We start from the raw sequence: 27,265 nt of genomic DNA, 5'->3' as shown, positions 1-27,265 counted from the left end.
TTGATTTTAAAAAAAAGATGGTGTAGCTATGTCTATTCTATATTATCATGTCTATATTATACACAAGTGTAAGACAAAAAAAAGCATTATTGTAGATAAAATAGTCATTACTTAATGATAAAGTGTTGAACTCACAAGGATATTTTATTTCTAAACCTGAGGAGTAGGTGAACAAGTGATGGTTTATTAGTCTTTATTTCTCATATGTAGTTATGATATAATCTTTTTCAACAAAATATTTTATAATAAAAGAGAAAAAAAATACCTGAGTGAACAGTCTGCTGAGCTTTGATCAATGTTAAGGTAGCAGATATAATTAGTTCTGTATACTGATAGCAGCATGCTGGCAAAGGCAATGGAAAAGCGGGCACGCCAATACACTGTTGGGAAGATTAAATAGGTATAATCTCTACAAAAGCCAATTTGGTGATATCTATTAATGTTATAAATGCATGTACTCTTTGACCCAGCAATTCTACTCTAGTCATTTATTTTAGATATATTTGCATGTGTGCATAAAATTATTTCACAGCTGTTTATGACAGCACTGTTTGTAGTAGTAAAAGATTAGAAACAGCCTTTATGCCCATCAACGGAAGACTGTTTATATAAATAATCACACATCTGCGATGGAATATTATATAACTGTAAAGAAAGAAAAAGCTCTTTATACACTAATATAAAGTGGCATCTTCCATATATTGCTAAGAAAAAAAATACAGAACATAATATATAGGGTATTTGTCTAGAATATTTTGACATATAATCTAATTGTGCTCAATACTGTGTTTGCCTCTTCATATTTACTCATCTTTCTCCACCCTGCTTTGCGCACAATTCGCCAAACTGCATCTTCCAGGCAACCTTGCCCTCTAGCTTCTGATGTGTCTGAACAGTAAGTGGAATGGCGAGAAAATCAGAGGGTGGTAAAAGTGCTTCCCTCACTCTAGGCAGTTTGTATTTCTTTCTCTAAGACCATAGATCCCGTTAAACAGCTTCTGCTAAAGCTCTTGTCAAGTTCTGTTAATAGCTTCCCTTCCCTGCACTTTCAGGCCTAGGAGTGGAAATAGTTTCACACAGTTGCTGATCCTTGGGTATTTTCCTATCTCTTGTTTATTCTTTTAACTCTATCCTAATATTTATAGCTTTTCAAGGATGTCAGCACAGAGCCCGATGCGGGGCTCGAACTCACAGACCTCGAGATCATGACCTGGGCCGAAGTCGGCTGTTCAACCGACTGAGCCACCCAGGCGCCCCAAAAAAGGAAATTTTATAATGGTAAAAGGGACAATCCATCAGTAAGACAGCACAATTTGGAACATATATACATCTAACAATAAAGCCTAAAATAAATAAAGCAAAACGGACAGAACTGGAGAAACAGACAATTCAACAATAGTCGGAGACTTCAATATCCCACTTTATTTTAAAAGAAAAAAAAATTTTTTTTTAATCTTCATTATTGAGAGACAGAGTGTGAGTGGGGGAGGGGCACAGAGAGAGGGAGACACAGAATCAGAAGCAGGTTCCAGGCTCTGAACTGTCAGCACAGAGCCCGATGCGGGGCTCGAACTTATGAACTGTGAGATCATGACCTGAGCTGAAGTCAGATGCCCAACCCACTGAGCCACCCAGGAGCCCCAATATCCCACTTCCAATGAAGGATAGGTAAAAGATCAACAAGGAAATAGAGAATATTTGAAAATACTATGAACCAAACGAGATATTTACAGAACACTATACCTAATAACAGAATACTCATTCTTTTCAAGTGTACATGGAACATTTGCCAGAATAAATCATGTTAGGGCATAAAACAAACCTTAATGTATTTAAAAGGACAGAAATCAAAGTATGGTTTTGTATCAAAATAGAATAAAATTAGAAGTCAATAGCAGAAGGACACTGGCAAGTTTATAGGTATGTGAAACTTAAAACAACACACTCCTAAATAATCAGTGAGTCAAAGAAGAAAGCTAAGCAGTCCTTAGACGGAAATTTATAGCTGTAAATGACCACATTAAAAAAGAAGAAAGATCAAGAGAACGGGAAGACAAGCTACAGACGGAGAAAAAATATATGAAGACATAACTTGATAAAGAACTTTTGTCCACAATATACAAACACTTAAAAATCAATAGAACAAAAGAATCTGATTTTAAAAAGATCAAAATATTTAACAGACACTTCACCAAAGATATAAGATTGTAAATAAGTACATGAATAGATGTTCTATGTATCATTAGGGAATTGCAAATTGAAACAATGAGATACCACTAAACATCTATTAGTATGGTGAACATCCTAAACATTGACAACACCAAATGCTGACAAGGATACAGAGCAACAGGAACTCATTGCTGGTAAAAATGCAAAATTTCAGCCACTCTGAAAGGCAGTTTGGGTTTCTTACAAAACTAAGCATATTCCTACCACATGATCCAGTAAACATGCTCCTTGGTATTTACCTAAATCAACTGAAAACCTGTGTCCACACAAAAACCTGTACATAGATGTCTACTGTTATTTATTTTTGAGAGACAGAGCATGGGTGGGAAGGGCAGAGAGAGGAAGACAGAGAATCCAAACCAGGCTCTGGGCTGTCAGCACAAAGCCTGATACAGGGCTTGAACCCACAACCAGGAGACCATAACCTGAGCCGAAGTCAGATGCTTAACCGACTGAGCCACCCACGTGTCCCTACTGTAGCTTTATTTTTTTTTTTTCAACGTTTTTTTATTTTTGGGACAGAGAGAGACAGAGCATGAACGGGGGAGGGGCAGAGAGAGAGGGAGACACAGAATCGGAAACAGGCTCCAGGCTCCGAGCCATCAGCCCAGAGCCTGACGCAGGGCTCGAACTCACGGACCGCGAGATCGTGACCTGGCTGAAGTCGGACGCTTAACCGACTGCGCCACCCAGGCGCCCCTTTAAATTTTTTTATTTTTATTTTTTTTTATTTTTTTTGTAGCTTTATTTTTAAATGCAAAACCTGGAAGAAAGCAAGATGTCCTTCAGTAGATGAATGGATAAATAAACTGTGTACATCCAGACAATGGAATATAATTCAGTGCTAAAAAGAAATGAACTATCATGCCATGAAAGACACGGAGACATTTTATATATATTACTAAGTGAAAGAAGCCAATCTAAAAACGCTAATCTAAATGCATCCCATATGATTACATTTATATGGCATTCTGAAAAAGGTAAAAATATGGAGGTAGTACAAAGATCTGTGGTTCCCAGCGGATAGGAAGGAGGGAGAGATGAATATGTGGAGCACAGGGGATTTTCAGGGGAATAAAAATATTATGATGATGTTGGATATATGTCATTATACATTTGGAAGAATATACAACCATCAAGCAAATCCTAATGTAAACTATGGACTTTGGGTGATAATAAAGTGTCAATAATATAATGAAGTATCACCAACTGTGACAGATGTATCACTTTGGTGAAGGATGTTGATAATGGAGAAGGCTATGCATACGAAGAGGCAAGGAATATAAGGCTATCTCTGTACCTTCCTCTCAATTTTGCTGTGAACTTAAAACTGCTCTAAAAAATTAAGTCTACTAAAAAACCAAAAACTTAAACCAATAACCTAACTTACTTTAAGAAACTAGAAGAGAGGAGCACCTGGGTGGCTCAGTTCGACTTTGGCTCAGGTCATGATCTCATGGTTCCTAAGTTGGAGCCCTATGTCAGGCTCTGTGCTGAAAACTCAGAGCATGGAGCCTGCTTCAGACTCTGTGTCTCCCTCTCTCTCTCTCTCTCTGTCTCTCCCCAGCTCACACTTTGTCTCTCAAAAATAAATAAATGCTGGGAAAAAAATTTAAGAAACTAGGAAAGAAAAGCTAACTAAACCCAAACCAAACAGAAATAATAAAGACTAGTGTGGAAACACATGAAATAGAAAATGGAAAAATGGAGAAAAATCAATGAAGCCAAAATTTGGGTCTTTAAAAAGATCAACAGGGGCGCCTGGGTGGCTCAGTCGGTTAGACATCCGACTTCGGCCCAGGTCACGATCTCATGGTCCATGAGTTCGAGCCCCGCATCGGGCTCTGGGCTGCCGGCTCAGAGCCTGGAGCCTGCTTCTGATTCTGTGTCTCCCTCTCTCTCTGCCCCTCCCCCGTTCATGCTCTGTCTCTGTCTCAAAAATAAATAAACGTTAAAAAAAAAATTAAAAAAAAAAATAAAAATAAAAAAATAAAAAGATCAACAAAACTGACAAACATTTCACTAGACTGACCAAGAAGAAAAAGATTCAAATTACTAAAATCATGAACGAAAGGGGGGACATTGATATTAACCTTACAGAAATAAAAAGGATTATAAAAGAATACTACAATCATATGCCAACAGATGAGATAATCTAGATGAAATAAATTCCCAGAAAGACACAAATTACTGAAACCGACTCGATAAAAAAATAGAAAATCTGAACAACACTTTGTAACAAGTGAAAAGATTGAACTAGTAATCCAAAAACTTCCTATAAAGAAAAGCCCAGGACTATATATGGCTTCACTGCCACCAAACATTTGAATTAATGACCAATCATTCACAAACTCTTCCCAAAAAAAGTAAGAGGAGGGATCACATCCCAACTCATTCTATGAGACCTGGATTATCCCAAAACCAAAACCAGTGAAAGCAATCACAAGAAAACCACAAACAAATATCCATTACGACTACAGACAGAAAAATCCTTAACAAAATACTAGCAAACAAAATTCAGCAATATCTAAAATGTATTAGGGGTGCCTGGGTAGCTCAAGCAGTTAAGCATCCAACTCTTGATTTTTGCTCAGGTCATGATGTCACAGTTTGTGAGATTGAGTCTCATGTCAGAGTCTGGTTGGGATGTTCTCTTTCCCTCTCTGTCTGCCCCTCCTCCACTTGCTTTCTCTTTCTCTCAAAATAAACTAAAAATAAGGAAATAAAATGTATTAAACCACGATCAAGAGGAATTTGGGAATTTGTCCACGAATGAAAAGTTGGTTTAACATATGAAAATCAATCACTGTATTATACCATAATAATAAAGGAAAAAGAACACACAATCATCTCAACAGACTCAGAAAAAGTATTTACCCTTGCATGGTAAAACCATTTCACAAATAAGGAAAAGAAGAAACATTCTCAATTTGATGAAAGCCAGATGAAAAGCTCAGAGATAATATACGTAAGAGCAAAAGACTGTTTTTCTCCTAAGATTAAAAACAAGACAAGGATGTCTGTCCTAAATGAAGTACTGGAGGTTGCAGCCAGAGCAATTAGGCAAGAGAATAAAATAAAAGCAAACAGACTGTAAAAGAAGAAGTACAACTCTTTCTATTCACAGATGACATGATCCTGTATAAAGAAAATGCAAAGCAATCCACTTAAAAACGATCAGAACCATTAAATGAGTTCAGCATAGTTTTACGACACGAGATTAAAATACAAAATCTATTTTGATACATCTGAATAACCAATCTGAAAATAAAATAATTCAATATATTTAATATAGCATCAGAAAGAGTGAAATACTTAGGAATAAATTTTATAAAACAAAAGACCTGCACACTGAAAACTATAAAAATGTTGTTGAAAGAAAGAAAAAGAATCTAATGTGAAAGTCTCTGGTACTCTCCTGGGAATCAAGAACTCTGCCCTTTGAACTCTTCTGTTTGGCTAAACAAGAGTACTACCTGGTCTTAAACTTCATGGATATGCTTTAATAAAAGACAAACCTTTTTTCAGCTGGTATCCCCTTCATGTTTTAAAGTAATGTTTCTTAAATTTAACATGTACATAACTTATCTGATGATGTCATAAAAATGTAGATTTTGATTCAAACTGGGGATGGGTGGGAGGAGGGGCCGAGGTTCTTCATTCCTAACAGCTCTCAGATGATTCCAATATTGCTGGTTCTCAGACCACACTTCTAGCAGTTTTTAAGTAATTGCATACATGCAACCGGCCTAACTCACTAGGAGAAAGAAACCATAAGATGGGTGGCAAATCGTGAGAGGAATGAGTCTGATGGATCTTTTAAGGGTTTCATAACCAAACACAATATATTCCCTATCAGTAATTAACACACTTGCCACCACCCCTCCATTGTGGCCACCACTGATGCAGCTAGCCAGCTAGACTGAGGCTAAATCCATATAAAACTTATAAAACCTGTTATACAAAGATCATCCCACAGAACTTTAACCGTCACCTCTTACTCTGCATTTTTTCTCTAGTATTCCTTTGTCTAGTCAATGTCTCTCACGTGTTATTTGGAGACCAGTGGTATAGTCCCAGGCGATTACTCTATCAACTGGTCTACAGACAATTTGATGAAAAAGTAAAAATTTTGATCACCAAACATTTCCCAAATTTGAAAAGATAAGGACTTTAAAGAAAATTCTTTTAAGTCTTTAACTGTTATGTTTCCAGGGTCACACATACTCTACAAGGATACTTAAGAGGAGACTGTTTTGGCTAACAAAGCTTCACATCATGAGAACTGTTCACATTGGTTAAACATGTATTTTGTTATTATTATGTGTTAAATCTCAAATTTAAGAAAAAGAATCAATGCCTCAAGGGTTCACTGAAGAGCAAAAGTGATAAAAATACATTTAACTCAGAATGTCATAAATGATAAATGATATACTATCAGAGTTTAAATAATGTGATCTTGGAATGGACTGTGGCCAGTGAATTAGAATTAGTTTGCACAGAAGACCTCCTTGTTCCCATTGTACTGTAACACATTATTAAACAGGGACTGAAACATTATAAAACAGGGACGAGAAGCCACTAAAGCATTCACAGAATTTTCAACCACTCCAGCCTGCGATCAAAGCCTGCATTATGAATTTTGTCACTGAAAACAAAGATAAAAACTGTAGTCAAAGGAACTTCCAACTTACTTTAACAAAAACAGGCATAAATGGTTAGTGAAACATTAATCACGAATATGCTAAAAGAAAACAGTCTGCTGGCAAAATTCTATCATCAGATGACACTACTGGACATTTATGTTTGGTACACAGTAAGAACAATTACTATTACAGATGTATATTCTTAAATATTTTGTTTTATGGCTGGAAGAAACCACTAGTGTTCAGAATATGAATCAACTCATGGCATATACACCAAGTAAATCAAGAAATATATGCAACTTTTAACTGATTATCAGTGAAAACATGAAACAGAAGGGATTTTCTTTTAACCAACAATTATTTTTGAACCTTGACTTGAAAAGGTATACTGGGATCAGTATGGCCAAGCAAGAGGACTAGGCATGTGTGTAACAAGAGTATGGCACCTGAAAGCCAATTCACACATGGCTTCATTTATCAACAACAGCTGGCATTTGCCAGTAAGCCGCCTATTCTTGAGTTAGTGTTAAAAACTGCATGGCTAAATGGGTAAGGGGCACTAAGGAATCTACTCCTGAAATCATTGATGCACTGTATGCTAACTAATTTGGATGTAAATTTAAAAAAAATGTTACAAAAAAATTGCATGGCAAACTATGAATATAATTCAAACTGCAGCCCTTGAGCAGGTATCTTCAGCATGTTATCACGTCAAGAGAAAAGAATGCTAATAAAAACTATTCAAATGAAGTACACAAACTTTTTTTTCACGAAAATGACAGTCAGTAAATAATTTCTACGATTATCTGTGGTTTACTCAAGTGGCAGATCTCCATGGCCAACAGTAGAGTGAATAGAGTGAACTTGTCATTTGAGGGCAAAATTCTTAAGGTATATTAAGAGCAAATCATGATACAAATGCCTCAACCAAAAGAAGTCTGACCTTTCCAACATCTAGCCATTTTCTCTCCTTGTGGCAGAAAAAAATCAATGTCTTAGTATTAGGTATACCTAACAATCATATTCAATCATCACACTAGACCTAAAAACTTTTTAGAAATGAATACAACCAAAAGGAGAGATTTACCAGTGCCATCTTCCAAAATGAAATATTCAGTGTCACTGCTGAGTGCCACTCATTTGTCAACTCAGTGCCTCACCTAACACTGTATGTAGTTTTCGATGAGAATTCCTGTAATAATTTTTGTATCCATCCAAATATAAATATCTAAAACACCTAACAGAATCATCCTATACTTACTATTCCCAAAAACCTACAGTTGAAAAGTGAGATTAGTAGAATTAAAGAGTTGGAAAAAAAAGTTAAATATGAAAGCTTAACTTTGATTTTAGTGAGCTAGGTATCAGTATGGTGAAAGAATACAGCAGTAATTAATTGCTTTTCCTGATGTTTAAATTATTTTAGAATACTGCTTTAATATTATTAGTTGACTCTTAACACAGGTTTGACCTGCATGGCTCCACTTATAAGTGGATTTTTGGGAATAAATTCAGTGTACAGTACTATAAATGTATTTTCTATCATAATTTTCTTAACATTTGCTTTTCTCCAGCTTACTTTATTGTAAGAATACAGTATATAATACATATAACATATAAAATATATGTGAATTGGCTGTTTATGCTAGCAGTAAGGCTATGAGTAGATAAGTTTTAGGGGAATCAAAAGCTGTAGGTGAATTTTTGACTGCACAGTGTTAGTACCCCTAATGACTGTGTTCAAGAGTCAACTGTATAATGGAGATGTGTGACTTACTCTTTTGTCTTTATTTAAAATCCATGGTATATTTGAAGACCCATCATGTGGTCCACAAATTCTAAATGTTTGAGAAACACTACTTTCTCTACTACTTTCCTTTTATAAGAAGCTATTATTTCTTCCTATGAATTATGCTAGGGAAATTTTGTTTACCCTTATTATTAAACTTCTCACATTAGAAAAGCACTTCATTATCTGCATTTACATTGCCTATTTTTATTTTTTTTTTAAAGAGGGTCTTACTTCAATATGTATAGCCTCTAGGAAAAACAAATCTAATAATTATTTCAATTTCTCCTTGAACCCTACTCCCCTTGAAAGTCATTCTTTCCATCTGACCTTCCCAGAACCTGAACTGCCTTCATATACCTATTATAGCCAAGGTGATATTAAAAATGTTTAATAACTGGTATAAGCTAAACACCAGAGACACCATAATCACGTGGCTGTAATGGAACGTGGTAACTAAATATCAGCCTTACTTACAGCTTCCTTTAAATCATCTGCTCTACTTTTTTCAATGCTAGCCCCATTCTAAAAGATCTCTGGTTATTACTTCCCTGCCCAAGTTGCAGAAAGAAGAAAGTAGTTTTCATGAAGGATAACCACATAAATTGGAATCCAAAAATGAGATTAACACTGTCTATTAAGTCTTTAACTTCCCTTTTATTCCTTAATAGAAGAATTAAGGATAAGTATTAGAAAGAACACGTTGTTTTCTTTCTCATACATCAATGGTCTCCAAAGAATAAGGCTCTTCTGGTCAGCTCTTTATTATAGTTTTGTTATTTGATTTTATCCAGAGTCAGATGTCCCAGTTTTTTATCCACTCAACCAACATAAAAACATTTAATACACAGACAAATGGGTGGGTTTGAGGATATATTAAGGATAATGTAAACTATTAGCAAAACAAAAAAATAACATTTAGAGAGGAGATAACAGAAAGGGAATAGAGAAATTTGCAAAAAAGCAAAGAGACGGGTCACTTTTAAATAAACCTGAGATCATAGAGTTAAAAAACAACATCACATATATCTTTGTTGTTTTTCATGATCTGCTTACCCAACTTTGGAAAAACTATTAAGTATTCAGCATTGCATTGAGGACATGCCACTCTGGCTGTACTGTTTCCTCTTTGTTTTTCATCTACCCAACGCTGTAGACAAGCCTGGTGAACCCATTTTGTAGATCCTCTGCACCTGCATGGTCTCACCCATTCAGCTGTTCTATCATCTTCATCAGTGGCAAAACACACCCAGCAACTTCTGTAAATTAAAGAGAAATAATGACGTTATCTTTAAGACCCCAGCCTCCCTTCCACCGCAGCACTCACTTAATGAGATAAGCCTACTATGTTATAATATAGAACCTCTACTTTACATTCAAATACCAAGGTGACAAAACAATCAATAGATTTCCAGTTGGAGTTTCTTCTTTTTGGTTTTTCCTTATATTCTTCTGCAGAGTCTTGTTTTCTGAATTTTCCTTTTATGTAATTCCCTCCATCTTTCCAATAATTCTTCACCTTCTCTTATGAATCAGAGTGCAAAAAGACAACCCTCAAGCTGCTTTTGTTTTAGAAGACCCTAATAATTCTTTGGGTAAGCACAGAAATATGTGAAATTCAGTGTTTTCCCCACTTCAACAACACTAAACCTCTTCAACTTGGAAAACTAAAGGATTATACAAATAATTTCACTATGGTCTCATTCAATTTTCAACGGAGGGGAAAAATAATTTCTCTTTCTGGTAAAGAATGACTATGTGAAGAGGGAAAGATTATTAAGTCTTAAAAAAATAAAGGGGGAAGAGATAAAGACATCAGGATAAACTGTTTTAGGATAGTGATATAGTAAATTTGGGCCTACATGTTTCAAGTATGAATGACTTTCTTTTTTCTGTGGAGTTATATTTATTATATTTGAAATCTAGAAGTCTCAACTCTGAGATGTTTATATTAAAAATGCAATTGAGACGGTTAATTTTAAAACATATTCCAGGGGTGCCTGGGTGGCTTAGTAAGTTAAGCATCCAACTCTTGATTTCAGGTCAGGTCATGATCTTACAGGTCCCTGAGATTGAGCCCCACATCAGGCTCTATGCTGACAGCTTAGAGCCTCCTTGAAATTCTCTCCCCCTCTCTGCCCCTCCCCCACTCACAAGTGCTCTTTCTCTCAAAAATAAATGAAACTTTAAAAAAGTTAGAAAAAAATGTTTCCCATTTTGCTTTTCTTAGAGTGTGTGCGCATGTGTGCAAGTGGGGGTGAGGTGCAGAGGGAGAGAATCCCAAGCAGGCTCCTTGCTCAGCAGGGAGCCTGATGTAGGGTTCTATGCCACAACTCTGGAATCATGACCTGAGCCAAAAATCAAGAGAAGGCTCAACTGACTGAGCCACCCAGGTGCCACCCCCCCCCCCCCCCCCCAATTTGGTTTTAAGAATACCTGAAGTCTAGGGGCACCTGGGTGGCTCAGTCACTTGGGCATCCGACTCTTGATTTCGGCTTAGGTCAAGATCTCAAGGTTTGTGAGTTTAAGCTCTGGGATGGAGTGTGCTTGGGATTCTCTCTCAAATAAACTTAAAAAAAGAGAGAGAAAGTACCTCATGAAGTCTAATTTTTTCTTGTGGAATTAGGTTGCAATTCATTATTTTTTCTCCCAATTGACACAAGTTGGCACTGATTTTCATTAGGGCAAATACAGTTTAACTCCATGAGACCATTCACTTCTCCCCACCCCCATCGAAGTGTGTACAATTAGAAACTGCTAACTGAAGCTTGTTATCTACTGTGCACTTAAAAAAAATTTTTTTTAACATTTATTCATTTTTTTGAGAGAGAGAGACAGAGCGTGAATGGGGGAAGGGCAGAGAGAGAGAGGGAGACACAGAATCCGAAGCAGGCTCCAGGCTCCGAGCTGTCAGCACAGAGCCTGATGCGGGGCTAGAACTCACAAACCGCGAGATCATGACCTGAGCTAAAGTCAGCCGCCCAACTGACTGAGCCATCCGGGAGCCCCTCTACTGTGCACTCTAAAAAATGTTTTAATGTTTATTTTTGAAAGAGAATGAGAGAGTGCACAGGCACGTGTGCATGCACAAGCAGGGGAGGGGCAGAGAGAGGAGACAGAGAATCCGAAGCAGGCTCCAGGCTCCAGAGCTGCCAGCACAGAGCCTGACACGGGGGCTCAAACCTACCAACAGCTGAGATCATGAACTGAGCTGAAGTTGGACACTTAACCAACTGAGCCACCCAGGTGTCCATCTACTTTGCACTTTTCATTTAATTAAATTGCTTCTGTCAGAACTAGCTTAACTATGCTCAATGGGAAAGACTAGTCAGGTACTGTAGATTCATGAGGTCTCCAGTCCTTGTAGAACAACATATATTTTAACTGGGTGCTCCAATTAAAAACTTCCAATTAGAACAGGTAAGAAAACTTCCTATTTTTTTTTTTTTTTTAAGTAGGTTCCATGCCCACTGTGGGGCTTGAACTCATGACCCTTAGAACAAGAGTTGCATGCTCCACTGACTGAGCCAGCCAAGCACCCCAGAACAGGGGAAAAATACTTAATTCATAGCAACATCCAAAACTGTGACTTTATTCAGCTTTCAAATTCAATCAGGTTTCATACGACCTAGGTAAAAATGGGAGGTAGGCAGTGTTTGTTTAGCACCATGACCCACCTCAGTCAAGCTGTCTCAGCCCTCATACTACCTTATGGTTATCTAAAAGTGCCCCTTCCTTCTCTCCATCTTTTAAATTTTATTGTGGGGAAATATACATAAAATTTACAACTTTTAAGAGTATAGTTCAGTAGCATGACGTACATTCTTACTGTTGTACAACCATCGTCACTATCCACAGTTTGGGTATAACTATATAATTTACAAAGTTTTGCATACATTTCAAATGACAAGTATAAGCAAACAGACTTGGTTAACTGAGGTGTTAGAATATATGTGCCCCACAACTGAGGAAATTTTGTATTTGTTTACCTCTGGGAAATGAGATATACAGTTGTGATAACAAAACAGGCATAATACCTAGAAACGTTCTAGGTTCTTCTAAGATTTTCATTTCAACAATGAGCAGCATATGTAGCTAAGTACATCTAGACCAGCATAATTAATCAGCATTAAGGTGAATCGAATAAACCCAATTTCAGTCACCAGGAAAAAAAAAAAACGTAAAAATATATCTCCTCAAAACCTTAGTACCAGGCTGAACCAAACGAAATTGCCTACATTCATCTGTTTTAGACCTACATAAATGGCAATCTCGTATTTCAATTTAACGCAATTACTTGTATAACTATATTCCCCATAAATTCTCGTCAGTGTAAGTTTATCTTTCTTAAACATTTTTTAAAGTTTATTTATTAAAAAAAATTTTTTTTAATGTTTATTTATTTTTGAGTGAGAAAGTGAGACAGAATGTGAGGGGGGAGGGCCAGAGAGAGGGAGACACAGAATTGGAAGCAGGCTCCACTCTGAGCTGTCAGCACAGAGCCCCACGTGGGGCTCGAACCACGAACCGTGACCTGAGCTGGAGTCGGTGGACACCCAACCGACTGAGCCACCAGGTGCCCCTTATTTATTTATTTTGAGAGAGAGGGAGAGTGCTCGAGCAAGAGTGAGCGAGCGCACAAGCAGGGGAGGGGCAGAGAGACAGAATCCCAAGCAGGCTCTGTGCTGTCAATGCAGTCTGACAGGGGGCTCGGCTCGATCTCGCCTACTGTGAAATCGTGACCTGAGCTGAGATCAAGAGTGGGACATTCAACTGACTGAGCCACCCAGGTGCCCCTTTCCTAAAATTTTATTATGAAAAATTTCAAACTTTCAAAAAAAGCTGAAAAACTGTTCAGTGACTACCCTTTTTCTCAATATCTACATTCTATAATTCTTGTAATTTTGCTTTATATGTCCTTTACTCCATATTCATTTATCAATCTTTTACTTTTGATTACTTCAATGTTGAGGCATCAGTATATTTCACTCCTAAACACTTTTACAGTTTTACTTTTTAGAAGGTACTCAACTGACATTTAAAGCAAGCACTTTCGGATGTTTTCTAATTTCACAACTATGGTAGATAAGGTAGTTGAACGGTGATTTACAGTGGAAACTCATTAGGAGTTAAACCTAATAAGAATTGTTAACACAAATAACCTTGTTTTGTTTGATTCATAGTGATAGTATACAGTTTACAAATTTGGGTTTTGAAGCTAAGCCTCATACAGATTAATTGAAATTATCTTACAGATGAGATATTAAAAGAAACCTTATTGATACCAATACTCTCAAAAAAGTGTGCCTGATTTTCAACATCTACCAACTTACCACATCCATTTTCTCTTTATTTCAACTGTTAGTGTTAATCTGATGATGGTCATTTGAGATCAAATAGGAAACTTCTGATAACACTAAATCACTTCATCTAAAAATTATAGTTTAGATACAGATAAATATGAAATGGAAATCTCTAACAATAGTAGAGACATTGCCAGCAACATTTACTGAGTATTCACTGGGTCCATGTGGCTGCACAAATAAAATAAATGGAAGATTGTATCTATTTGGAAAATCCTATAAATTAACTGGGGTCACATCCAACAAACAGAAGATTTAATAAGGTTCCAGAAATTACCATAGGCATACCTTAAGAAGAAATTGAAGGATCAATTTGGATAGATCAGAGAAGGCTTCAGGGAGGAGGGATAGTAGAAATTAGCAAAGGCAGGGACAAATGATTACAGAGATTCTTGAAACAAAGTTTCCTGGACCAGCAGTTTCAAGATCACTTGGGAACTTGCAAATTCTCTGGTTCCACCCCAGATCTACTTAATCTGAAACTCTGAAGAAGCGCCTTGAATTCTCTGAAGGTGATCCTGAGGTAAAGTTTGAGAACTGATGGTATAGAAAAATGGCAGGTAGGGAAAAAAAAAAAAGGCAAAGAGATTGGTGAAAGCAAACCATTATGAAGGAGACATTTACTAGATTTGCTTAAGTCAGAAATAAGTGCTTTTTTCATATAAATAACAGTATAGAACTATGTATGCTGACAGTGCTCTTGCAACCATGGTGAATTCCAAAAACCGGCCGGACTTTCTGCAAGAAGTGTTGCAAGCACCAACTCCATGAAGTGACACAGTACAAGGAAGGGAAAGATTCTCTTTATGACCAGGAAAAGTGGCGTTTATGACAGGAAGCAGAATGGCCATGGTGGGTAGCCTAAGCCGATTTTCCCAAAAAAGGCTAAAACTACAAAGAAGACTGTGCTGAGGCTTTAATGTGTTGAGCCCAACTGCAGATCTAAGAGAATGCCGGCTATTGAGAGGCAAGCATTTTGAACTGGGAGGAGATAAGAGAAAAGGGCCACATGTCACATGGTCCAGTTCTAAGCTTCATATTTTAAAATCTTGAGGTTATGTTCACTTCAAAAAAAACAAAAACAAAAAAAAAAACGTAACACTACAGAAAATGCTAATTTCTAAAGAATTTATTGATTTACAACCTTACTACATATAGGAGTTTACTCTATTTAACATCAGTCTGTGATATAAGGGCCAGATAGATGGGAATATATAACCATATAAAAATAAAAATGGTTACACGAATGTTTTTAGGCAAACAGCCTATATTATATAGGACAGAGTTACTAGTCTTCAGGGTTGGAAAAAAGGAGGGGAAGGAACAAAATATGAATGTGTATGAATCCTTTTTTTCATTTAAAAAAATTTTAATATTTATTTTTGAGAGACACAGAGTGTGAGCGGGGGAGGGGCAGAGAGAAAGGGAGACAGAATCTGGAACAGGTTCCAGGCTCTGAGCTATCAGCATAGAGCCGGATGCGGGGCTCGAACTCACAAACTGCGAGATCATGACCTAAGCCGAAGTCGGACGCTTAACCAACTGAGCCACCCAAGTGCCTCTTTCCTCATTTTTTAAAAACTTCTGATAGACTGACCAGGAACAACAGCTGAGAAGGTCTTATAATTATGCTTTCCCTCTCTGATTCCCCATATCCTACTCCCTTTTTGGTGAAATCTATTTCAGCTATTTATTCTCTAATTCTCTGCCTTCTTTCAGTGAGAAAAAGAGGGGACTGAAAATGACAGGTTTATTCTCAAGATCTTAGAATGAGAGAGTAGAAGCTTATGGTTTAATGTACAGCACGATTTCTCCTCTTTTTAAGGAACAATGTCCCACCCTTCCCTCTAACATCAGTCCTGTATGTGGTTTAGGCAGTTAGTCCTCCCCTATCCCCAGCTCCAGGAAAAGTAATCCTTAGACTGGTTTAAGGGTGTATCCTAACTCCAAATTATAGTGATTGGAAGACTGGGCCCATGAAGCTGGTATTATCAGAGTGAATCTTAGAATTTTTGCTGGGAAAGCTGGTACACAGGCTTTCTCTTTTCTACAGAGCTTTAAGGCAGGAAGGTGTGAGGCTAAATGAAGGTGTAATGCTATTACTGCCAAGAGAACCACCATGTGCAGCCTAAAGAAACCAGAGGAAGCTGAAAGATGGAAACTGATGGCTTTGAGACATGGATCAAGCTGTGCTTAAAGCTAAATATACTCTTACACTGTTCACTTACATAAACCTATAGCTGTGTGTGTGGTTTTAAGTTTAACCAGTCTGGGGCAGATTTCCCAACAGGTGCAACTCAAACAATCTTGATAGTGTGAAAAATTAGATAGAAGAGATGGCCCCAGAACAATCATATGATATAAACTCCAAACAGCTTTTATAAATACACACAGTATTTTTTGTCAACACCTTTGTTCTCTACTGTTCAGAACTTGAACAGATAAGTCTTAAATACACCTAATTTCTACTGCAAGTACTTTAAATCTTGCAAGCTTTTCTATTTTTTACACTGGGCAAAATACGTTCTTGATTTTGCTACTGGATCAGGTCATTTTTTAGATAAACACAGATAAAAAAGATAAAACCCAACATGTTCAAATTAAAAATTTTTACTGATAACACCATAATATTTACATTCAGGTCAATATAACAATTCTACTTGAATTCAAGTTATTACAATTTTAATGTTATGAATTATGGGATACATTTTGAATATCCTAAAAGGTGAGAATAACTGGCTCTTTCCCATTTCAAAGGACAAAGCCAAAATCTTTTCGAAGTCCACACCCTAGAAAAGGTTGTAATTTCAGACCAAACTTTAAGTTTTTCTTTTTTTACTGTTTATTATTATTTTTTTTAATTTTTGAGACAGAGATAGAGCATGAACAGGGGAGGGGCAGAGAGAGAGGGAGACACAGTATCTGAAACAGGCTCCAGACTCTGAGCTGTCAGCACAGAGCCTGACGTGGGGCTCGAACCCACAAATTGTGAGATCATGACATGAACCAAAGTCGGACGCTTAACCGACTGAGCCACCCAGGTGCCCCTCTAAGTCTCTCTTTAAGTCATTCCCCACCCACCTTCAATCCTCCAATCTCTTAGAAAGTGGTATTCAATGTGATGCACAAACATCTTTTGAGAATTTACTAGAAATACAAATTCTCAGGCCACCCAAGACCAACAGAATCAGAAACTCTCGGGGAGGGACCTGATACTACATTTAAAAAAAATCATTCAAAAACATTTTAGGGGAGCCTAGGTGGCTCAGTTGGTTAAGTGTCCAACTCTTGATTTCAGCTCAGGTCATGATCTCATGGTTTGTGAGTTCACCCCTCCCCCACGCTCTGTGCTGGCAGTGTGGAGCCTGCTTGGGATTTTCTTTCCACCCCCCCCCGGCCCCTCCCCCACTAGAGCACTCACCCTCTCTCTCCAAATAAACTTAAAAAATTTTTTTTAATTTAAAATTTTTATTGTGGTAAAATACACATAAAATGTATCATCTTAACTATTAAAATTTTTTTTTAATGTTTATTTTTGAGACAGACAGAAAGCAAATGGGAGAGGGGCAGAGAGCAGGAGACACAGAATCAGAAACAGGCTCTTAGGCTCTGAGCTGTCAGCACAGAGGCTGACATGGGGCTTGAGCTCAAAGGACACAAGATCATGACCTGAGCCGACGTTGGACGTTTAAGGCATCTAGGCATCCCACTATTTTTTTTTTTTTTTTGAGAGAGAGAGAGGTAGGGGGAGATGGATAGAGGGAGAGAGGGAATCTTAAGCAGGCTCCACGCTCAGCGCAGAGCCTGACACACGGGGCTCAATTCCGTGACCGGGAGATCATGACCTGGGCCAAAATTAAGAGTTGGACACTCAACTGCCTGAGCTACCCAGGCACCCCCCACCCCCCATCTTAACCATTTTTAAGTGTGCAATTTAGTGGTATTAAATACATTCACAATGTTGTACAACCATCACCACCACTCATCTTGTAGCTCTTTTACCTTGTAAAACTGAAACTGTACCTATTAAACAACTCCCCAATCCTCCTTTCCCTAGTCCCTGACAACCACCATTATAGTGTCTTCATGGTTTTGACTATTCTAAGTACCTCAAATAAGTGGAATCATCTAGTATTTGTCTTTGGCTTATTTCACTTAGCATAATGTCCTCCAAGTTCATCCATGTTGGAACACACTGCAAAATATCCTTCCTTTTTAAGGCTGAATAATACTCCATTGTATGTATATACCACATTTTGCTTATCTGTTCATTGTTCAATAGATACTTGGGTTGCTTCCATATTTAGCTACTGTGAATAACACCGCTATGAACATGGGTGTACAAATATTTGAGACCCTGCTTTCAATTCTCTGAGGTATATGCCCAGAAGTGGCACTGTTGGATCACACAGTATTCCATTTTTAATTTTTTGAGGAACTGCTGACATTGTAACAAGCCCTACAGATGATCACAATACCTAAAGTTTGAGAATCTCTGCTATAGTCATTCCTCTTTATTCTTTTAAGCCTCAAATACTGTATTAACCATAACACAGAAATGAAATTTCATTTTACACCCAACATAAAAATTTTAAAATTATTTGGTTTTTAATTTAAACCACTTCTCAGCCTTTTGGCTAAGATCAAGTGTGTTTTTTAATTTAAACAAGAAGTAAAATGTTCAAGATTTTTTTTTTTTCTCCTAAGGTAAACAGCTAGCTAAATGTGGGGAAAAGACTATGCAACTTCAAGGTGTTCTATAACGGAGCAAAGAACTTGGGGTGTGGGGCCAGACTGTTCAAGTTCAAACCCCTGTTTACCACTTATTATAGGTGTAACAACAGAATCTCTTGTATTGTAAGGCAGGGGTTCTTAATCTGGGGTCCATGAAAACTTATCCCAGAAAATTTGGATGGGGAAAGAAATTACATCTTCACTTTTGCTAACCTCTAAATAAAATTTAATTTTCCTCCAATGATGAATGTAAGCAAACCATAATAATATTAACAGTACAGCAATTAGAAATTACAGTATATTGACCAGAAATTTTCATATTATTTTACAGCTACCTGTGCAGATCCCAAAATAACATTTACTCATTGCAAATCTGAATGTAGTTATCAGACCAACCAATACAGCTTGTATTTTAAGGTATTAAATAAAGCTCACATTACTTTATCAGATTTTTAACAGGTTGATTGGTTTCATTTATTTTCCTTTTTTGTTTGTTTATTTTTGAAAGAGAGAGAGGGCAAGTGAGGGAGGGGCAGAGAGAGAGTTGCAAGCAGGCTTCACACTGCCAGTGCAGAGCCTGACACAGGACTTGGACTCACCAATGAATGATAAGATCACGACCTGAGCTGAAATTAAAAGTTGGGTACTTAACAGACTGAACCACCCAGACGCCCCTCATTTCTGATACTATGTATTTTGTGTTCTTTTGTGTTCTTTCAAAACATTCTGAGCAGGAACCCAAAGGCTTAACCAGTCTGCCAAAGGAATGGTCAGCATTAAAAAGGTTTAATGTTAAGATCTCCTATTGTAAAAGATTAAACAAATGATCATGAAACTACATAAGCATTGCCTGCCATATATAAAACCACTAAATGAACACTAGTAATAATGGTACTGATAAAGACGGGAATGGTGTCTGGGGTGCTTGAGTGGCTCAGTTAGTTAAGTGTCTGACTCTTGGTTTTGGCTCAGGTCATGATCTCACGGTTCGTGGGATCGAACCCCACAGTGGGCTCTGCATTGACAGCACGGAGCCTGCTTAGAATTCTCTCATTCTCATTCTCATTCTCATTCTCATTCTCATTCTCATTCTCTCTCTCTCTCTCTCTCTCTCTCTCTCTCCCCCCCCCCCCCCCCCGCCTCTCTCTGCCCCTCCCCTGCTCCAGCTTGCTCTCTCTCAAAATAAATAAACTTAAAAAAGATGACAAAGATGGTGTCAACTTTACATCTATGGCTAAATGTTATGGATGCAATTTGTTACCTAAATTAGCACATAAGGGAATTCTGCTTGGCACCCTGGTATTCAGTGGAAAAAGTCCTGGATTCCTAATCACCACCCCTCCCGCCCCCACCACACACACATGTTTTCAATAGGCCAATACCACTGCATAAGATATTCATTCAAATCCTCTCAATTCATTTTCTTCCACCCTTCTTTTCCTTCTACTATCTTTTTTTAAAAAATTTTTTTAAATGTTTATTTATTTTTGAGACAGAGAGAGACAGAGCATGAACGGGGGAGGGGCAGAGAGAGAGGGAGACACAGAATTGGAAGCAGGCTCCAGGCTCTGAGCCATCAGCCCAGAGCCTGACACGGGGCTCAAACTCACGGACCGCGAGATCGTGACCTGAGCTGAAGTCGGACCCTTAACCGACTGAGCCACCCAGGTGCCCCTCTACTATCTCTTTAAATGGCTCCTGCTTGCTCAGGTACACACTATTTACTTCTACACCTTCCCACCTGGCAAGTTGGGGCACATTACTTTACAAAGTAAAGGAAAATCTGGGAATTACCACAATTGGCTCAAAGGTTAAAGAACAAATCACTATTATCACAATATGAAGAAAAAAATGATGAATCTAAAGATTGTTATTCTTCAAAATAAATGTGTAGACTCAACAGTATTGGTAATATCACTAAATCTGTACATATAACATGCCACCCTTTACAAAAGATTATTTTATACTACATGATTTTAAAACTGTAACTTTTTTCCAGGTACAGATCCTAACAATAAGCTTTATACACTGCTCAAGGAATACATGGCTAGTTTGTCTAAAATCTAAGATTATTCAAGATCTCCTCTTGAATCAGCTTGAGTACCTACTAAGTACATTCATTATTTGATGCCACAAGGACTACATTAAGTGCCAAGGAAAGATATTACAATGTGAGTAATAAGTTATATAGAAATGTGAGGATGACAGTACGATGCAGCTGAGATGGTTTCATGAAAAGGACGTAACTACAGATGAGAATTTAAGCTGGATTGGGAAATGAAAAGAGTAAGGGTATTCAAACTAAGAAAAATTGCATAAACAAGACAGAAATAAGCATATGATCATGGACAATAAGAACACCAACATAGTTGGAGCGGATTTTTTTTTTTTTTAATTTTTTTTTTTCAACGTTTTTTATTTATTTTTGGGACAGAGAGAGACAGAGCATGAACAGGGGAGGGGCAGAGAGAGAGGGAGACAAAGAATCGGAAACAGGCTCCAGGCTCCGAGCCATCAGCCCAGAGCCTGATGCGGGGCTCGAACTCACGGACCGCGAGATCGTGACCTGGCTGAAGTCGGACGCTTAACCGACTGCGCCACCCAGGCGCCCCGTAAGGTAAACCTAGATATTATAAACCAGTTAGGAAAGGATGGATGACAAAGATAACCTCACATCATAGGGCTCATTTGTGACTCATCCACTGTTTATATGGTTATTTTTTAAAAGTACATGGAAAAAAGGGGAGGAAACTTTACCAATAAAAGTTTCTCAACAGCACATTTATTTACTAAATAAGTATGGTTATCTAATAAAACTGTCAGTAAAGTTTATCTTTACAGACTCAAATTGCAGGTGTCTATCTTGGATTATTAGAAAGATCTGGGAAATCATAGGCTCCTGCCTTAGAGATCACTTTGATTAAAACTGGAGTGTAGCAGAATGGAATTCCAGGACGTAGGAGAGAGAACGATGAAACAAGCTTTAAATTACTGCTGTTGTATTATATATGGTGCCTCAACAATGTATTTGCAGGATTGTTTTAAGTAAAGACAACAAGCAGTCCTTAATTCAGAACATGCTTTAGAGACCCATACTCTGGTTAATGCAAGGAAGGCCTCATTTAACAATGGAAAAAACTGCACACTGTTTTGTCTCACGATTAAAAGTTTCACACCCCATGTATTCTGAAACAGGAACTGTACCATCAAGAAGAATAAAAAGCCCTTTATGTGTCTGTTCACACAAGTGGAATGGAAGTTAAAGTATCTGAATTCATCAAAAGATAAAACCACAATCACAACACATTACCAAAGGGTAAAACTGAAGGGAAATACACTCCCATCAAGCATATACATGCCATCCCCTTTGTCTCTGATATTCAGAAACTCTGCAAGAGTAATTATTTCCATCTTAAATAAACAAGGAAACAAAAGCCTAGAAAGGTTAAGTAATCTGCTCAACGTCTTACAGAGAGGCACGTATGCAACCTAGGCCTCAACTCCAAAACATTAGCTTTCTTCACTGCATCATGCTGCCATATGTATAGTGAATTCTGAGAAATGTTTCCACTTCTTATTTCATAGAAAATTATAGCCAGTACAAGAAATTGTTTCATTTTTTCCAAGGTACTTTTAAACAGCCATAAGGAGCTTTCACCAGAGATCTAAACCCCTTCCAGTCTATTTCACTGTGCCATATAAATATTATGTCTCATCAACTGATGTTGATACAACTGATACAACAGTTGTATCATGTAAAGGACTGCTGTATGTATGGCATGTAAAGGACTGCTACAGAGTCTAGAGAAGAGGGGAAAAATATTTCTGAGATGGTTAGAAAAGCTTTATAAATGAGGCAGAACCTAAAATGGGTGTTGAATGATGGGTAGAACTTTGAAAGACAAGATGCTAAAAAGAACATCTTGTGTTCAGAGGACAGTGAGCAAATCAGTTTGGCCTGGGCAACAAACATGTATGTATTATTATTAGTTTTTTCTTCCTTTTTAAGTAGGCTTCATGCCCAGTGATGTCCCAATGCAGGGCTTCAATTCACGACCCCGAGATCGAGACCTAAGCTGAGATCCAGTTGGATGCTTAACCGACTGAGCCACCCAGGTGTCTCTGTACATACTCATTCTTAAAGAGAAGCAAAGGTTTAAAAAGGTAGTTGGTGCCAGCCATAAACTCAGTGTCTTAAACATAATAGGGAGCACAATACATATGATTATGAAGGGTCTTGAAGGCCAGGCCAAATAATTTGAACTTAAGCATAATAAGCAATAAAATACAGGTGGTTGAGCAAATGAGTTGGTTCTTTAAATTGTGCTTCTGCTAAGATTATTCTAAGCACTGATATGTCATAAAGGATGAAAAGAAAGACACCGATTCAATAACGTATCCAAGGTACCAGACCTTTGTGGGTAAAAGGGATAGGAAATAGTTTCCATTCTCAACGAACTTCCAGTTAAACATGCATGGTGGTGGTGGTATCAGGTGTGTGTGGAAGGCTCTAAGACATGGGATAGATGTGTTAACAAAATTATAATACAATGTGATTTTCTATAATAAATGCACAAAAGTTCTATGGAAACACAGGAAGGAGTAACTCACTCTGTCTGAAGGAGCTGTGCAATGCTTCAAGGTGATATTTGAGCTGAATTCTAAAGAAGGGTAAGAGTTAGCCAGGTGTTAAAAGGGAGGAAGTCATCTAAAACAAAAATAAGGAAATGACATATTCAGAGAACAATGTAGTGGAATGCAGAAGAGTATGATTAAGGTAGGTTGAGGCTGAATTACATTAATAGATCTAAACCCCTTCACTAGATCTTGAAAGTTTACATTTTATCCCATAGGTGATGTAGACTGGCAGGTTTTGAAGCATGGAAATGATGTGATTATAATTATGCCTTGGCCAATCCTGGTATCACACTAAGTCAAACTAGAAGAGAAAAAGTAGAGCCAGAGAAAGAAGAATCTACAATATCTGATGAGTGAATCTGGAGAGAAAGAAGCAAAAAGAAAAAAAGTGGTGGACTAGAAGGATGGGGTCTAATCAAAGAACAAAAATTGGGAAGACAAGTAAAAGCTAGGGAAATATCAGTTTAGACATATTAAGGCGCTAGTAATAACATGTATATACAAATGGGAATGTCTATTGGCCAGCTAGGAAAGAGACACTAAAATGTGGGAAAGCGGTCAGGAATAAAGACGCTCATCTGGGAGTCATTCAAACAGAGGTGAAAGTGAGATAATAAGTGGGTACACTTCAGAGAAGAATGGTAAGTGTGGAGGCTTAAACCATACTTATGTAATTGAAGGGAGAAAAGCTAATATATGAGGGGAAAATAAGCAAAAGATAGAAAAATAGTACAGTATAATAGAATATAATTTCAAGAAGTTAGGGGGTGGTGGTAATCAGTTTCAACTTTATTACGCATATACCGAGGATACGAAGACCAAGTAAAAAAGGTATTAGATTTACTGATTAAGAAATTATTAGTGATCTTTAGTATACTTTTAGTAGAGCTAAGAAAGGGGAATGAAAGTCAAATTATAAGGAGAGCTAAAGAAGAGAAAATAAGGACCTAAATATCATAAACAGGGGAATGGATTAAGAAAAAAAGAATGTCAATCCAATGAATACTATATATACATTCTCTTTAATTGCTGGGTATCATAGAACTCAAAACTGTATTTAAAAAAGCAAATTGTAGACTGATACATTCAAATTTTAGAAACAAAATCACGAATTATATATGGTATACCTGAAAACATTAAACAGGGGCATCTGGGTGGCTCATAGGTTAAGTGTCTGACTCTTGATTTCAGCTCAGGTCATGATCTCATGGTTCGTGAGTTGGAGCCCCATATCAGGCTCTGCTGACAGTGTGGAGTCTGCTTGGGATTCGTGCTCTCCTCTCTCTCTCTCAAAAAATAAAATAAACTAAAAAAATTTTTTTTAAATAAAAGCATTAAACAAAGGAGCCTGGAAAAATATAAACCCATTTATAAGAGTGAAATGGGGATGGGGAGAAGATATGGGACTGATGAGAGTAGTCAAAGGAGATGTTTTCTGTAATCCTTCCACTTTTAACATACAGATGAAAGCAAACATAACTAATTGCTATGGTTTTTAATTCCAGGTATTGGTCTGTTAATTGTCAAAATGGGATAGAGATGTGACTGAAGAGATACCAACTGACACAGAAAATGAGAAATTGCTTTAATGCAAACTAAGAGATAATTATACAAATCTGAAAATAATATGGCATGTTCCTATCAGAATAGTCTACATCTTCTAAAGGGATGTACACTTTTGGTTGATAACGCTTTTAGAGTGAGGATTCTAATTCACTTTGTAACTGCAGGAGAGGGACAGGGAACAGATTATTCTCCCCGCTTTCCCTCCCATCTGACTGTTTTGGGACACCGGCTAAGTGCCTTGCCTACTCACCAGGTGCCACGTAAGTGATGTAATACAACATCAACAAACTCCTGAGTATTACTGTGAGATGGAGTATACATAAGTCAAGTTTTCAGAAGGATCACTCAGTAGGCCCAAGCTTCAAATACAAGATCCATTCCTGCAGTTTGTTACAATATTCTTTGTACTCTGTATACATTTAATCCTAATTTTGAGAAACATAAGAGAAATCAAGAAAACAGATGGTGACAGAGTAATGATATAAAGGGTTTGAGTTTATAAACTTTTCTATTTTTTAATGTTTATTTTTGAGAGAGAGAGAGAGAGAGAGAGACAGACAGACAGAATCTGAAGCAGGCTCCAGGCTCTGAGCTATTAGCACAGAGCCCAATGTGGAACTCAAACTCATGAACCACGAGATCACGACCTGAGCCGAAGTCGGATGCTTAACTGAGTCACCCCAAAGGCTCCCCAAAGGGTTTGAGTTTATAAATGCTTATAATTTCAAGGCAATGATTTGTGATCCTAAATCATTCATGATACTAGAAAACCACCCCCTTTCCACTACTCTCAAAAATTGCTTGCCCACAACAATTTATTTTTTTTAATGTTCTTTAAAATTTATTTTTGAGACAGAGAGAGAGTGGGCAGAGGATACCAAGAGGGCTCTGTGTGGACAGCAGAACCTGATGTGGGCTCCATCTCGCCAGTCGTGAGATCATGACGTGAGAAGTCCGATGCTTAACCGACTGAGCCACCCAGGCACCCCTACCCACAGCAATTTAAAAGATTCAATAATAAATTTACACAGGACATGTGCTTATTGTTACCAAAATGAAAGGCAATCAAAATATCTATATATACTCTTTCCACCTGCAAATACTGCAATAAAATTTATCAAGATAAATAATTGCTAAATTAAATTTATTCACAAAGGACAAAGCAGTTCAACTTCAGCTATTAATAAGTTGCCATTGGGGAGCCTGGCTGACTCAGTTGGTTAAGCGTCCGACTTTGGCTCAGGTCATGATCTCATGGTTTGTGAGTTCGAGCCACACATCAGGCTCTAGGCTGACAGCTCGGAGCCTAGAGCCTGCTTCCGATTCTGTGTCTCCTTCTCTCTCTGCCCCTCCTCTACTTGTGCTCGGTCTCTATCAAAAATAAATAAATGTAAAAAAAAAAAAAAGTTGCCATTAGTTAAAAAACCCTGAAAGACTAAGTAGTATAAACTGAATACACAATCCATGTTACAATGAAACACAATCTTCATTTAATTTCACAGTTTATTGGAACAAACCTCACTAGAATTTAAGCTCCATATGAGCATTTTCGGTTATGTTCACTACCAAGGATCTAGAGTGGTACTGGGTATATGTAGGCACTCAATATTTACTATATAAATTCAATAAATACAAATAGTTAATAATTCACTATCAAATACCTAACTTTTAACCTAGAGGCAAAAAAAACAACTTATGCGTTGCACACATTTCCTTAGTCTTCTCAAGGATAAAATGTGCATCAGAAAAACAAACATACAGGCAGGTTTCGGAGCTAAATTCTGTCCCTCAAAAACTGCCACCGGGGCACCTGGGTGGCTCAGTCGGTTAAGCGTCCGACTTCGGCTGAGGTCTTGATCTCACGGTCCGTGAGTTCGAGCCCCGCGTCAGGCTCTGTGCTGACAGCTCAGAGCCTGGAGCCCATTTCAGATTCTGTGTTTCCCTCTCTCTCTGCCCCTCCCCTGTTCATACTCTGTCTCTCTCTGTCTCAAAAATAAATAAACGTTAAAAAAAAAAATTAAAAAAAAAACAAACAAAAAACCTGCCACCCAAAAACCAATTATAAGCCCTAATAGGTTGACATATTTTAATCTGTTGGGCCTGTCAGTATTCCTCAAATGAATCAATCATCTTTGTATTCAACTTGTATGCAGGGCCAGCCCACATTAAGATGACAAATATAAAGGAAGGCGGGGGGGGGGGGGGGGGGGGGGTGCCACAACTATTAGTTTTTTGAGAATCTTAAACACCTTTTGTGTGCCTAATACATAAAATAGCATTTTACTATTTTATAAAGTGCT

The 27,265-nt window shown here is 37.6% G+C and overlaps 1 protein-coding gene across 1 annotated transcript in view; it reads right to left on the bottom strand.

Annotated features, from left to right (window-relative positions):
• MARCHF5 (membrane associated ring-CH-type finger 5) overlaps positions 1 to 27,265 on the bottom strand; it is a 55,335-nt gene that overhangs the window by 24,992 nt on the left and 3,078 nt on the right. The window contains exon 2 of the mRNA XM_049646402.1: positions 9,721 to 9,923. Within this exon, the coding sequence (XP_049502359.1) occupies positions 9,721 to 9,923 (203 nt within the window). The remainder of the gene's footprint in view (positions 1 to 9,720; positions 9,924 to 27,265) is intronic.

The sequence above is a fragment of the Panthera uncia genome, chromosome D2, assembly GCF_023721935.1.
Source record: "Panthera uncia isolate 11264 chromosome D2, Puncia_PCG_1.0, whole genome shotgun sequence".
NCBI lineage: Eukaryota > Metazoa > Chordata > Mammalia > Carnivora > Felidae > Panthera > Panthera uncia.
Note: the sequence above shows the minus strand (reverse complement) of the source record. Positions and strands in the feature narration are given on the sequence as shown.